At 43.3% G+C, this 15,120-nt stretch overlaps 1 protein-coding gene and 1 pseudogene across 7 annotated transcripts in view; one reads left to right on the top strand and one right to left on the bottom strand.

Moving 5' to 3' along the window:
• The first annotated feature begins 2,751 nt into the window (after nt 1-2,751).
• Nucleotides 2,752-3,550, top strand: LOC308499228 (small ribosomal subunit protein eS4-like; annotated as a pseudogene). Its single transcript has one exon. The product of its transcript is annotated as a small ribosomal subunit protein eS4-like (transcript).
• A 2,653-nt stretch (nt 3,551-6,203) lies between these two features.
• Nucleotides 6,204-15,120, bottom strand: part of RAB3GAP1 (RAB3 GTPase activating protein catalytic subunit 1) — an 85,735-nt gene continuing 76,818 nt past the window's right edge. For 3 of the 6 annotated variants that reach the window (XM_081052161.1, XM_081052165.1, XM_081052164.1), the window contains exons 20-25: nt 13,200-13,296; nt 13,000-13,103; nt 12,747-12,862; nt 11,232-11,334; nt 8,814-8,834; nt 6,204-7,939 (exon numbers count right to left, since the gene is read on the bottom strand). In XM_081052161.1, the coding sequence (XP_080908287.1) occupies nt 7,703-7,939; nt 8,814-8,834; nt 11,232-11,334; nt 12,747-12,862; nt 13,000-13,103; nt 13,200-13,296 (678 nt within the window). In that variant the 3' untranslated portion in view covers nt 6,204-7,702. Of the gene's footprint in view, nt 7,958-8,813; nt 8,835-11,231; nt 11,335-12,746; nt 12,863-12,999; nt 13,104-13,199; nt 13,297-15,120 lie in introns of all 6 variants that reach the window. The other 3 variants (XM_081052163.1, XM_081052166.1, XM_081052162.1) reach the window with 2 other exon arrangements.

Below are 15,120 nucleotides of genomic sequence, written 5' to 3'. Positions count from 1 at the left end.
TGGCGGGTGGGGTGGCCCGCGGGGCTGACCACGCGCCGCAGCTCCCGCGTCCCGCTCACGAGGGGTCCACGGCTCACGCGCCCTCGCCGCCCACCGCCAGGCTTCGCCGAGTCCACCCACGGCACTTGCTGCCTCTCGCCCGTCACCACCGCAGGTCACGGCCACTGCCGTCCGCCCGGGGACCGCGGGGGCTCCTCATGGCCCCGCTTCCAGGCGTGCTCCTCTCTCTGTTCCCCACTGAAGGCTTTTCCCTCGAGCGGGTCCAGCCTCCTGCACAGGCAGGTGACACCCTTGCACTGGCCGCGCCCCACGACGCCGCAGCCTCCGCGACGGCCATCGGCGAAGCCATCGGCGAAAGGCACCAAAGACAGCAGTGCTGGGGATGACACGGCACATTCTGAAGTCACTCTTTCTGTGACATGGCAGTGGCCGCGCACCTGTGTTCTTGTCACAGTGGAGCTTGTCTCCAACAGCCAATCGTTCCTTCGTCCAGCTGTGCCGCTCAGTACCTGGAGCCGAAACAACCTCTCCATTCAACGGCTGAGTCCCTGTGCCACGCTGGGCCATGCCAGGCAGCTTCCAGGTATCGCTTAGTATCTGTAACAGCCCGTTGGATACTTATTTTTGTGCCCGGCTTGGCAGAGGGGACATTAGGCACCGGCCCAGTGTCTCCCGGCTGCAAGCGAGGCTGGGACTTGACACTCTCTGGAGCCAGGCCTCTGCTTCTACTCATCAGGCTCCATGGCCCACCAACTAGATGGGTGGCTTGTGAATGACGCTTTTATGGGTGGAATTACGACCCGCCCCCTTCCCCAAAGGAAAGATACCTTGAAGTCCTAACCCCCAGTCCCTCAGAATGTGCCCTTGTTTGGGAACAAGGTCATTGCAGATGTAATCAGTTCAGATGTGGTCATACCAAGTGGCTGGTGGCATCAGAAGCCAAGAGACACAGACCACAGGGCACACGGCCATGTGACGAGGCAGAGGCTGGAGTCCTGCAGCTGCAAGCCTAGGACCACGGGTGGCCCGCCACCAGCCCCAGCTAGAAAAAGGCAAGGATCTTCCACTACAGGGTCCGACTGGGCAGGCCCTCGTGACACGGTGAGGACACGCATTTCTGCCGTTTTAAGCCACCCCGCTTCTGATACGTTCTTACAGCAGACTTAGGAAACTAATACTGTAGCTAATTCTTTTATTCTCTCCTGGGAAATATTTTTTCTCACAGCCCTAAGTACTGTAGGCAGTCAACTCCCCAGCTTTGGACCCAACTCGCAGCTCCTCCAGCATGAGTCAGCCCAGCCTACACGTCTCCCTCACAAGCCATTGCCCACCATATCCTGGAGCAGAGGTGAAGACAAACCTTGCAAATTTAAAATAAAATACGAATACTCGGTCATGGTTTTCCATGAAAACAAAACACAGCTTTTTTTCAACCTGACAGGGAAGAAATGGAACTTCCTTAGAGGGGCTCCTTCAGCTGGAAGCAGCAGGGAAGTGTCTCTGAGCTGGCACCAAGCTGCCAACAGCTGGCGAGGCCCCAGGGTGCCGAGACTGGCATGGTGGAGAGTACGAGAGGAGCACGTCCTCAGAGACCCGTCAGAAACTGCACCATGTTTCCGTCTTCTCTGGGCAGGGGCCACGTAGGGGCCATTTGTTCAGCTGCCTTCCTTGGCGGATAAGCTCAGCCAGCAATGCTCCCTGCAGTAGGTGACACTGTTCAAGGCGGTGTGTGTGGGGATGGGGGGAGGGCGGATTTATCTATGACAGGTGTCAGGCATCACAAACTGTCGGGGGGAAAGCCAGCAAAAAAGTCATGCTACTATGAACTAGCTCTATTTTGTATTTCAAGAATTGGCCAAGCCCCACTTGTCAGAGCTGCAGAAAGGCTAGCAGCTGTCCTCTGGCTTTCGGCAGCTAATATTCTGAAATGTTCTGGTTTCGTGGTGCTCAATGGTCAAAAATAAGTGTCCAGGAGGTTCAAACACAACAGTGTGGCCTCTTTTGCCATAAGAGGCACCCATTCATTCATCCATTCAGCATCTGTTGAGTGCCCAGCCCTGCCCATTACCCTGCGTGCCCAGAAGAAAGGAGCTGGCAGCAACAGTGGGCAGGGACTAGGGGTAGAGTTGGCTTGAAACTGCCTAGACAGGGGCTTCATGCTCTTACCCTCTTCCATATCCTACCCTACTGCCCCTGCCTTCCGGTTCCTGGCCATCTGGCTGGGAGCAGAAGTGCTAAGTGCAGCCCCCGATGCTGGGGTCACCCATCGTCCCTCCAGGCAGTCACTTCTGTTCTTTTCCAGCACAGATTTTTTTGACTTCTGAATGCATTTGTGACTCAGCATGCCTGCGACAGTGAATTCTTACTCCTCACCTTACTGGACATCTTACAGCATCTGACACAGCTCACCGACTCCCACCTTCTTCAACTATTTTTCTTCTTGGCTCCTAAACCATCACACTTCTGGTTTTGCTTCTCCGTCAGCGACTCGGCTGGCAGTCGTCCTCCTCCTGATCTCGGCGTCAGTCCCAGACCTTCCCAGTGTATTTGCCCCTGAGGGACCTCAAGCTGTGCTGTGGCTTAAGTACTACTCATCTACAGCTAAATTTCCCCGTTAATAGCACAAGCCCTAACCTTTCCCTTCAACTCCAAGCTTACAGAATCACTTGGGCATTGCACTAGTTATCCATTACTGTGTAACTAATTGCCTCCAAACCTAGCAGCTTAAAATAACAAACCTTAGCTGTTTCCATGCCCAGCGCAGCCACGGCGCGTGGCCCCGAGGAGCATGTGAAGCGCGTGGCAGCAGCAGAGCACTGGATGTGGATAAGCTGACGGCGCTGTGCGCTCCCCGTCCATCCACCGCAAGCTGAGGGAACGTCTCCCTCCCATCATTTCCCTAAGGAGCAGGCGGAATAGGCCCTAACGGGGGATGAAGTACCGAAGGGCGGATGCAGCCTTTGTTGAGATTGACAGCAGGTCTGAACTGGTGTCACCCACCCTGCTACTGTGACGGATGTCATCAGATCGACAGGACGGGAGAGAACTTCCACCTGATCTGTGACACCAAGGGTCGCTTTGCTGTTCATCGCATTACACCTGTGGAGGCCAAGTACGAGTCGTGCAAGGTGAGAAAATCTTCCTGGGCACAAAAGGAATCCCCGTCTCGTGACCCATGATGCACGCACATCTGCGACCCCGGTCCCCTCATCAAGGTGAACGGCACCGTTCAGATGGGTTTCGTGAGCGGCAGATGAAATCGTGTTCGATTTCATCAAGTCGAACACCAGTAAGCTGTGCCTGGGGACCCGAGGTGCCAACCGGAGAACTGGTGTGATCACCAACAGAGACACACTGGTTCTTTCGATGTAGTTCACGTGAAAGATGCCAATGGCCACAGCTTTGCCACTGGCTCTCGCACATTTCTGTTATTGGCAAAGGCGACAAACCGTGGATATCTCTTCCCCATGGAAAGGGTGCCCGCCTCACCACTGCTGACGAGACAAGAGACGCAGTCACGCAGAGCACTGGGTGCAGTGCTTCTAGGTGACATGACTGGAAGAGTCTTTGTCCCCAATTGAAGATAACATAGCATTAAAAAAACATAAAACATTATCTCACAGTTTCTGAGGGTCGGCAATCCAGGAGCAGCTTCGCTGAGTAATTCTGGCTCAAGGGCCCTCAGGAGGCTGCGGTCTCTGAGGCCTGGGCGGGGGGATCCACTTCCAAGCTCAGGAGCCCTGAATTCCTGACCACGTGAACCTCTCCCTGGGGATGTCTGTGACATGGCAGCTGACTTCCCCGAGCGATGAGACAGACAGACAGATGGAGAGAGAGAGCAGCCAACACAGAAGTTGCAATGTCTCTGAGAACCTAGTCTGGCAGTGACACTCCAACCCTTCCTGCCAGAGACCAACCCTAGGACAATGGCAGTGGTGGAGGCGTAGGGGCTGCACAAGGGTGTGAACACCAGGGTGGGGACCACTGGAGCCATCTTAGAGGCTGGCCACAAGGACCTCAGCGATCGCAGAACTGACATACCCTAATTCAAACTCTGTGCTCACCACCCCCAGCACTTGCTCTTCCGTCGGTCTTCCCCATCTCAGCAATGACAGAACCATTCAGTCACGCAGGCCCCAAACCTTCAATCATCCTCACTCTCTCATACGTTCATTGATTCCACCAGCAAATTCCGTGCATTCTGCTTCTGAAATATATCCCAACCCTGATCAGCTTTTACCCCCAAAGCACGACCACTCCCGTCCAAACCATCACCTCTCCCAGCTAGTTTCACTGCTTCCACCCACCCCTGCCCTGCAGTTTTTACGGTCCGATCACGACACTCACCTGTTCAGTATTCTCCATTGGTTTCCCCTTCAATCAGAAGAACCCCTAAAGCCTTGTGTAACCTGCCCCGGCCCATCTGCCAGCTTTCTTTCTATCACTCTCTTCCCTTCACTTACTTTAACCACACTGGCCGTTTTTCTGTCCCTGCAACAAACAAGCCAACTCCCCTCAAGATTTACATCTGCTGGCCGGTCTAGAATCATCTCCCGGACACTCCCACAACTGCATCTCTCCCTCCATTCAGGTCTCTGCTCAAATGTCACCACCTGTCTAAAAAGCACTCTCCCTCCCCTTAGGTCATTTATTTAGCCTTGGTGTCCCTTCATGGACTCTCCACGAGGGCCTTTTACCTGTCCTGTTCACTGCTGCGTATCACCTCACTGCCCAGGACAGTCCCTGGCACACAGCTGGCACGCTAATAAACATTTGCGGGACTAATGAATAGAATATAAACGCTACTAGAGTTTAAAAAATTCCAGCCTAAAGAAAAATCTGAATGATTATGGTGGCATGGGAATATGTAGGTGGGGGAGGGCCTCAGAATGAGGACATTTCATGTTGATTCCATAAGCATCTGTCAGGCTCTTTGCGGCACCTTACAAAGCACAAAGGAGAAAAAAGTATGGACGATATAACTGCTATGTTCTGATTTAGTACAAGTGTAGGTCATGCATACCCTTCCCCAGCCTCTCAAATCCACTTGTGCTGTGTAGTGTGACCTAACACCCACCACGTCACCCCCTTGTTTACAACTCTTCCCTTTACCACTGCTCTGCAGATGAGGCCCAAACGGCTACCTGTGGCTTCCACCGAACTCCCTGACCTCACGATTTTCAGTTTTTGCCTTTCTACTCTGGGTACCACACTCCAGCCAAATTGAAATGCTGGCTCTTCTCCAAGGGCACATTTTCTTTTGTTTCTGAGGTTTTGCCTATTCCGTTTTCTCTACCTGTCACACTTTTCCTATCCCCTCCTGTATCAGTTAACTTCTGCTGCACAACAAACCTCCCCACCTTTCTTCCTGCGGCAGGTTCTGTGCACGTCTCAGGCTTCCAGCAGGAAGAGGAGTCCCGATGTACAACTACTTCAAGTGTCTGCGTGTGTCACGCTTGCTAATACTCCACTGAGCAAAGAAAGACATGGCTAAGTCCAGACTGAAGGGGTGGAAACATAATTTCCATCTCATGGGAGCAGCAGTTTAATCACAATAAAATAGGGGCAAACATACAGGGATGGAGGGAATTACCACAGCTCTTCTTCGCAAGCAACTTACCATACTTCCCATATCTTTCTCAGCTCCTATTCATCTTCTGGTCTCAATCTAGAAATCACCTTCTCTGGAAAGATTTTCCTAATCCCTCAAGCCTGAGTGAAACACCTCTCCCATGACACCTTATACTCACTATTATTGCATGTATTACTTTCTATTGCCAAAGAATGAATGAATGAATGAATGAATGAACGAACAAATGAATTTATATAAATGTTGGACCTCCAATTCATACAGCTGGAGGTCTCTAGGATACTCTCTATTTTATGGCAATGTAATATCTGCCTTCCCTACCTCATGGGAAAGTCACCGAAAAAAGGGAGTATGTTTTGGTTTCTGTTTTATCTTCATTCCCTTGTACAGTAGCTGATTTGAAGTGGGTCCTTAAAAATATCTGTGAAATAAACACATAACTATAATAAAAGTAAAATGGGGCAATTTCCATTTCAAAAAGGCACAAAGAGTGTTCCTGAGACCCCTGCAAGGCCCAGCAGGCTGCAAATATTTAGGAAGATCTAAGCATAAAAGTAACTGAAATAAAAACAAAATGCTCACCAGAGGGGAGAAAAGAAGAGAGAATTAGCCAGAGAAAGCAACACTTTCCTTTTTATTAGATTCACAACCCCTTTTTAAAGTCCAACCTCTCTCTGTAAAAGGTTTCTTTGTTATTACCTTCCTCATTAGAAAGCAAACTGTCCCTGAAATATGTTTTCTACTCGGTACAGCGCTGCAGCGCTGGGACCTCGGGCCTGGTCTGTGTGGTGGCCCAGCAGCCAAGTCCAGCTCTCAGACAAAAGCACTGTGAGGCCGGGAGCTCACCCACCAGGCCTCCCGTACTGCATATGCACACACAGCCACACATATGTGCACATATGCAGACATATGTACACACATATACTTTTTTTACAAAAATAATATATCAGGTTTACACAGCTCTATTCTTTAAAGTTTCACAGCAAGGTCTATGCTTCAGTATAACCATTTTTACTTTGGAATAAAGTAGGAATTTTAGGCCTAAAAATAGATTTAAGATTATTGAACAGAAGACATATAAGCAATACAGACTTAATAACTCTTGATCATCAGATAACTGTTACCCTTATGCTCAGTGCTACTACACATCCCCATTGATTATTTTCATTTTAACTAAAATACAAAATTGTTCAGCAAGATAATCTTCTATTCATTACATTAGCACATTTACCAAATTACACTAACTGCATGATAATCTCTATGGACCAAGGCTATATTAGCACGTGTTCATCTCTACTTCATTAAATATAGTACTTAGACAGCAACCACAAAAAGAGGAATGCATGCTGTACAGGAAGAGAAGAAGAGAACAATTTGCAGGTTGATATCTAACTTATAGGGCACCCAAAACAAAACAAGAAAGAGAAACAAACCTTACAAGATAGATATCAAACTAATTTGCAGCAACACTTAATATATAGTTTTATCAGAAGGAATACATTTAGGTCATAGTTACATGGAAAAACACATAGACTATGTGAAATTCTGGGCTTTCTCCTAGAATATTCAAAAAGCTCTTCACACGTTAGTACAATGAAGATGTCCACCAGGTGAGTGAATAAAACAGAACGTCATTTAGTATTTTAAAAACACAGATTCTGGGAACAGAAGCTACCACCAAAATATCCAGAAATCTGAGTGGATACTCTATTTTGCATACTTGATACTAAGAAGTGTTTACACAGACTATGAAGGCAATAGCCTAAGGGATAGTCACAGAAAAGAATTACAATAAATGAACACAATCTCACCAGAGTGAGTACAGAGAGCTCCTGCTGTTTTTTGGTCCCCAACCCGACCCCAAACAAGGACCATCTCTCTTTGGGGAAGAAACCTTTCAATAGCTCAAGCCTATTCCCTTGGCCCCCACGGAGACGCAGCACAGCCCAAGCTTGGCACGTGGAAGTCTTTCAGATGCTGGTATGACGGTGATCATTCAACTGACAGGCCCTCTCCATGGCCTCTAGGGTTCTGATTGGCGCACCCCAAGTCTTTCCCACGGAAGGGGTCAGCACTGTTTCTGAAGCCACAAATGAGGTAACTCTAGAAGAATTAGAAGAAGGAGGTATCTGATGAAAAGGCACCTGCCAGTCTGAAATCTTCTTTGGTGAGAACACTGTACATGCGCTGGGGCAGAGCTCGGGAGTAGGGGGCGGGGCGGGGCACGGCGGTGCGCAGCAGGACCTCCCGGCCAGCAGGGGGCGGGAAGTCTGACGCCGAGTTCTGCCTTCTCTCTTCTGGGGGGCCCATTCTCTTCAGTTCCTCCTCCGGTGGGGCCGTGGCTGCAGCCTTGAATAGAATCAAATGCTAAATTCAAGATCAAGTGGAATGCTAAACTTAGATTATTTTGAAGGTGAATAAACATGAAAAATATATAAAAGTGTTGTACATTATTCAGTGATGCAGTCAACTATGTTGATTACTCAAAAAAAAAAAAAACCACACAACAGAAAATGCAAGAGGCTTGAAACACTGCACGAACAACCAGAGATGACAAATAAATTGTTGAGACAGAAGGGATAATGACTGCCAGGCAATCTGCTTTGAAAAGTGAGGGCCATATTGAGACATCGGATAAAGAGGGAAACTACTGGTTTCTGTACGTTTCTTCTAGCAACGACCCCAGACCAAGTCTGATGTCCTCAGTCCAGTAAGGAGCCGCTCCTCCCCAGAGTCTAGAAAAATGCTTTTATTCCAATTTTCAATTCTTTTTAAGGTTAACTTCGCCAAATTAAAACTGGGGACACCGGTTTTGTTTGGACAGCTAACGCGATGCACTAGTAGCTAGCAAGAGGCGCATGTACGGTAGCAACGGCCATGAAAGAGAAGTTCTCAATATTTATTACAAGCATCTATTTTTTCATTAAAATTGCATAAAATACATATTCAGAGAGTTCATTGTAACTATATATATATGTATAGAGAGAGAGAGAGGGAGAGAGAGAGAGAGCTCATTGATCACTATATCTCTTTCAGAATATCATCAATTTGGAAAAAATAATTCTTTTGGCAATGGAAATACGAAACTACGTTATGCTACACATCAGCAAGAAAGGTATGCCAAACCCAGACTGCTAAAGAGGTGGTTAGTCTTAATGACCTCATGAAGTTAGAGGAATGGGAAGGAACAAGAAACTGTGAGGGACAAAGGCTATTTTGTTACCTCATCAGAAGATTCAGTCAGCTTGAGAAAGGGTGAGAAAAGAAACAGTGATGAAAGGGAAACAAGCAAGATGGTTTTTAAAAAGAACTAGACAAGAGATTTCAAGATTATTTCAGACAGCATGCACTACATAGGAACATGATCCTGTCAAAGAATATCAAGACAAATACATCCCCCATACAGCACGCCTGGCTGTCAGTGAGCAGACACACCCACTAGTCATGCATCTGATGGCTCAACAGGTGACGTACACTGTCATTCAATGGTGAAATAATCTAACAAGAATGTAGCTCTTTTACTGAAGAATTAAGATGCTAAAAAAAGTGCTCATGGCTTGAAAAATAGATAATCCAACAAATTTAAGATGTCTCAGAGTTATTCCATTTAGCAAGACCGAAGCAAAATCTAATCAGTGATTTATTTATGCTAAATTCCACTTAAATATTATATATGTGTATATATTATCACTGAAACATGTAATCATGAAGTTCATTAAAATGTATAATTTTAAGAAAAAGTTCTAAATATGTAAAATTACTGTATGCTATAAAAATTCTCAGTGAAATTTCATAACTTTTTAAAAAATGTTACTATCTTAATTTATTACTAAAACTGATATATAAGTGTCCATTAATTATGAAAAGTTACAGAATAAACTTGAATGGTTTATATTTGCCAGGCATTTAAGGACTGAGTTTAAAACTGTACCAACCAGGTGCTTGTTATGTGGATTACAATCTGCCAATTCCCTAAAAACGGTCACCACAAGCTTTGAAAGCTTGAAATCTTTTAAAATTACATAATGTGGGATGAAGTATAACTTCAAGTTAGCTATACAATGAGGCCACTGAAAAGATGATACACTCCTATATTTTAGTGATGTGGAAAGAAAATTGTATTAAGTGGAAAACAAGAATAACAAAGTAAATTATATAATTTAATACTATTTTTATAAAATATACATAAATCTGTATACAACAGATGTCAAATATTGACAGTGGGTAGTGACATTAATGTGATTAATTCTTTCTTTATAATTTTCTGTATTGTCCAAATTTTTACAATGAGCCTTTATTTACAGTCTGGGGGGTGGGGGAAGGCTATTTGCATTTTGGGGAAAATAATTTTGCTTAACTATTCAGAACAAGTAACATTCTCAGCATTAAAAATATACATACTTTAGAGTTTAAATCCTCTTAACATACAAGTTTTAAAAATTGCAGTATGAGGACAATTCATACTGGTGATAACAAGGAAATGCGCATATAAGCTTCTGGCGCGTAAGCTGATGAAGATAATATAGAATGTGAAAACAAACTCAGTTCTTGGTTTCATGCCAGAGACAAAAACAAAATAAATCAAAGTAATTATCTATTGCTTTCTAGAACTCTATAAGGAAGTAAAACACAAGTTTTTAACTTGAAATTTTAAACTTTAGGAACACACAAAAAACCTCAAGTTTTAGTTCTTCCTCAAAATTCAGATCAGTGTATTTGGCTATGCTTCTGAATATATTAACTAGATGTACTCCAGACCGACTCAAAGGAGGTTATGAAGTTTTACTCCATGTGCAAATCCATGCAAATTATTTTTCTTAATTTGACTCTGAGAATGACACCTTCAAAACTGGATCATTCTAGTGTCATCACAGTGTCAGGTAAGGCGCACCGCCTGTCTTCAGTGCCTTCATAGTATTTTTATCTGAACCTGTAATATTAACGAGCCTCGACATGAGACCCTCTGTGGGATGCCAGCCCTCTTCACCAGTACACAGATCAACACAGAGAGTATCAGTGCAAAGTACAACTAGTGTCACCTTCACAAAATCCAAATTTTAGAAGGTACTACATAATTTTTAAACATTTACTTTCATTAGCAGAGTTAATGACAAAAATAATTTTTCAAATTGGGCTTTCTTTCTGTGCTGACGCCTAAGTTTCCATAGTCCCCAAAATCTGAGGTCTTGTTCTTTCTGCTTAGGAAACCTCTGAAGTAAGATCTTTTCACCATTACAAAAATAGTTAGGTTTACTGAATTCACAAGCTAAGTTATGAAACCGTTTGCAGTACCCGAAGTTTAACATTGGTAAAACTGTACCCTGTTCTAATTTGATAGTAAATGTTTTTTTTACAGCACAGCTGAGTGCCTACCAGGTTCTGGAACAATGGATTTCAGACTCTTCTAACTTCTGAAACTTAAGTCCTGAAATATATTTAGCATTTTATTAATACTTCAACATGTAAGAAAGCAAATGAATTTCAAAAAACTCAGAATTCACTGTTGAGAGTCATTGTTTCTTCAATGTCTGAACCCAATGCCCAGACTTACGCTCAGCCATGTGTGGGAACCAAAACAGCACCCTACCGAGTAGAGGTCTGGAGAGATCACAAGATACAGTCGGTAAGGAATCTCACATACCCTCTGTGCACTCACAAACAGCTTGTGAATAATTCTGCCAGCACGTCCTCTTCCTGCACCGACGACTAACACTTCAGGCTGTTCTAAAAGGCCACTCACAAACCTAGGAGAGAGGTAATGAAAGGACAGAGGGGGAGCGGCTTACTTCATATTACGTCAATCCTCCCAGATTAATTCTGCGGGCAAACCTTCAAATTAATACTGGCTAAACCTACCAAGGCTGGAGCAGAAATTTTGTAACAGGATAAACTGCCATTTGGAATTAAAATCGACTCAAATGACAATCTTACTGCCTTTTAACTGTTTTCATAAAATTTGTTAAAAGTCCATCTCTGTCAAAGTGTAACAAGAAACATTCAGTAAAGGAACAAAAAAAAATTTTTGGACAACAAAACCAAGTTGCATTTGTATAGCAAAGCAATAATCCATATTTTTCATTTTTGTTCTTTTAAGGTATATGAGTGTGTGTGTGTGTGTGTGTGTGTGTGTGTGTGTGGGCACGCGTGCACTTAAAACTTATATGTTCCTGGGCAGTCGCAACTGTAAACGGTGCCACTTTGCACTGGAAACACTGTCCTTCCAAATACTTCCCAGATAACGCCTGGTGGAGCTCACAGAGTTGAAATCAAATCCCCCTCCTGCACCACCTGCTCCCTAATTCATACTGCTATTTTAGAAACGAATCCCGTGATTAGAGCTTATTCTTCTCAATTAAAAGGAAGGAATTTTCAAGAGCTAAGAAGACTGGGAGAAAATTTCACTCAACAAAAATTCAAACGAGAACTTGTTAAAAGCTATAGCAAGTGCCTTGTTGTATAATAATACCATTCCTCGTAGGAAGGCTAATGAAAATGTTAACGTTATAACAAATTCAAGCTGCTGAAGTAGCTAATTTGGAAAGCTTTATCACATATTAAAACAACACTGTCCTTTCAAGTACCACCAGCAAAAATGGACGGGGGCGCACTGACAGTCCCGGCTTGGTAACGGTGCCAAATCTCAGGAGGAAAAGACTGAGCCAGTCATTTGCCTCCTTCTGGAGAGGCCATCGGGTCACTTGCAAAACATATTCGCAAGGTGCATACTATATGCACTTTGCTATCATAAACCTTTTCTAAAATTAAATGAGTATTGAGCAGAAATACAGTTGCAGAATACCTCAGATTGTAGTTAGGTAACAGCAGAGCTGAAAGCAAAGCTCTGAGGCACATAAGTAACAAAGTGTAAACAGCTCCTCCACGAGAAACTGCAGCCACATCTCCAAGAGCAAACAAGGACACAAAAGAGGCCTGGTAGACTGGTTTCTAAAGGTGCAAGAATGGAAACACCTAGCAAATATTCAAAAATACAGTAGAGTTCAACTCCTATGATAATTAGGCATTTCTCGGTCTCCAGCCAATGCATGCTACATATATAGGAGAATCACAAGATTCTCAATATTCTATTAAAATGTTCTAAGGAGAGTGGTGGCTTTTCCTACTACAGACAAAAATGCATCAGTCAAGTAGCACTTACCTTTCGAGGTCTTCCTTTTCCTCCTCTTGTTCACATTTCTCAGTTCCAAACTTGGCTTTCAGTGAGCGGGCTCTAGCAATGGTAGCTTCCACATTAATAATCTGATGGATGATTTCCTAACAGTGGAAAAGGGAAAGACATATATTGGAAGATAGCAAAAAAAGCACAGCCTTTTAAAAACTGTATCTTTAAAGTAACTGTTGCCAACTAGTGGAGAATGCTTGGGTAGATCCTGACACTACATCAAACTTACTTCCAGTTTCTTGTCTTCTGGATTGGGGAAGTGCAAAACTTTACTGGAATGGGATATTATCTGCTTTATAATCTTCTTAACGGAAGAAATGATTTCCAGACTTTCTATTTTTAAAAAGATCAAAGCCATCATTAAATAAGTTAGGCAAAATACGCTTTCACTTGGAAATGAACTAATGACTAATCAAACAAGACATTTACCTTCTTCCTTTACCTTGAGTACAGCGGCATGAATTACACAAGGTAACAGGTGACGAGCAAGGTCTGCAGGTTTCTGTACGGCCAGGTAGTGCAGCACCTAAAGGTGACACAAAGTCAGAAACACGATTCACACAGCTGTCAAAGAATAAGGCAGCCATGCATGAAAGCAAAAACCCTCTAGACCGCTGAGCTCACATCTGTAACAAGTAGAGGAGTTCTGGTCCCTTAGCACCTGCCCCTACTCACCCAGGTAAGCAGCTATGACTCCCCAAGATAAGAATAATGTTGCTGAAAACAACTAAGTACTTCACTCTTTAATAATGCTGAATATTCTCATAATGTTTTTCCCCTGCTTCCATATGTAATACATGCAAGCTAGGAAAATACAAAGAAAATAAAAACCATCTATAAATTATACCACTTAGATAGAAACTGTTAACAGTGGAGCACATTCATTCCAGGATTTTTTAAGACATCAAATATATTAAGTGAACTAATATGAAGTATGTAAAATACTGTTTTGTAACCTGCTTTCCTCACTCAACATTTCTAAACGTTCCTAGTGACCTCCCACTAAATTTTTTTGTTTGTTTAGTTGTTTTGGCTTATTGCTTTTTCCAAAATGATAATTGTTTTATTTTGCTGCTTATAAAAATACAGAGAAACATCTGTAACACATGGACCCTTCCTTTAAGCTCCTTATTCAATAGCAGTAAAGATAAAAGAACTATAATCTCATAATAGGAGCCTGGCTGATAATGCTCACAGATTTCAAACATTAATTAATTAATTCAGAGACATGTAATGCAAAAATTCTCCAGAAATCCTACTTCCAGAAGAACAACACATTTTTGTGTTTATCTTCTCAGACTTATTTCTATGCCCATTTAAACACGAAGCTATAGAGGCATATGGAATTTCTTAACAAAAACGTATAATATACATACTGTCTTAACTTGCTTTGTTCATTGAATGACTTACGATTTTTAAGTTTTGGCTTGGTTTTTGTGTGATTTGAAACTTTTTTAAATTAAGAGATACACATACCTGGAGTATCAGTAAACAGTTTAAAGAAAACAGGAATACTTGTTTACATACTAACCAGCTTAAGAAACAGAGTATCACCAGTGCTTTGCAAGTTCCCTGCACACCCTGCCCTCCCCAAGTAACTACGAATCACTGTTTTGCTTTTCTTCACAATTTTCTCACACATATGTTTGTGGCCCTAAGCAATGTGTTGCTTAGTTTGGTCTGGTTTTAATCTTTATATGGAATGTCTCTGGTTACACCCCTCAGTGACTTGTTTTTCACTCAGCACTGCTTTTGAGATGCATGTATGTTGATGCATGCTGTAGGTGATTCATTTTTACTGCTGTTACAATGTGCCTTCACTGGTCGACTCCCCCCATTTTTTTGGCTATTACAAATAGTGCTCCTATTATTAATACATTGTGAATGTTTCCTGGTGCTATGTAGAAGGATTTCTCGAAGGTATATACCTAAAAATAGAATTAGGATATATACATGATGATGCTAAAACTTGTTGTTAATATTGAAGTCATAGTCCAAATTATTTTACAAAGTGTGTCTCCACTGTGTAGTTATTTCCTTGCAATTCAGAAATAATCTGTAGACACTTTAAACCATGCAAAAATGACGCTCTTCACCCAAATTTCTACCTAGACTTGCTATCTATTTATAATTCTGAACAAATCTTAATTATGAATATGATTATAAAATGAAGAGTTTCCAACTCCAACATAGCCTCCATATTTATCACTCATTTTTGTGCTGAAATGCCCTCCACTCTCTCCCATTTCTTTATTTATCTATAATATATATTATCGATGTGGACCCATGGGTTCCAATATTTTTCCCAGTGGGTTATACTTCATTATGTTTCTTAATTATTTGGCACTCA

The sequence above is a fragment of the Rhinolophus hipposideros genome (genome assembly GCF_964194185.1).
Source record: "Rhinolophus hipposideros genome assembly, chromosome: 6".
NCBI lineage: Eukaryota > Metazoa > Chordata > Mammalia > Chiroptera > Rhinolophidae > Rhinolophus > Rhinolophus hipposideros.
This window is presented reverse-complemented; position numbering and strand designations above follow the sequence as displayed.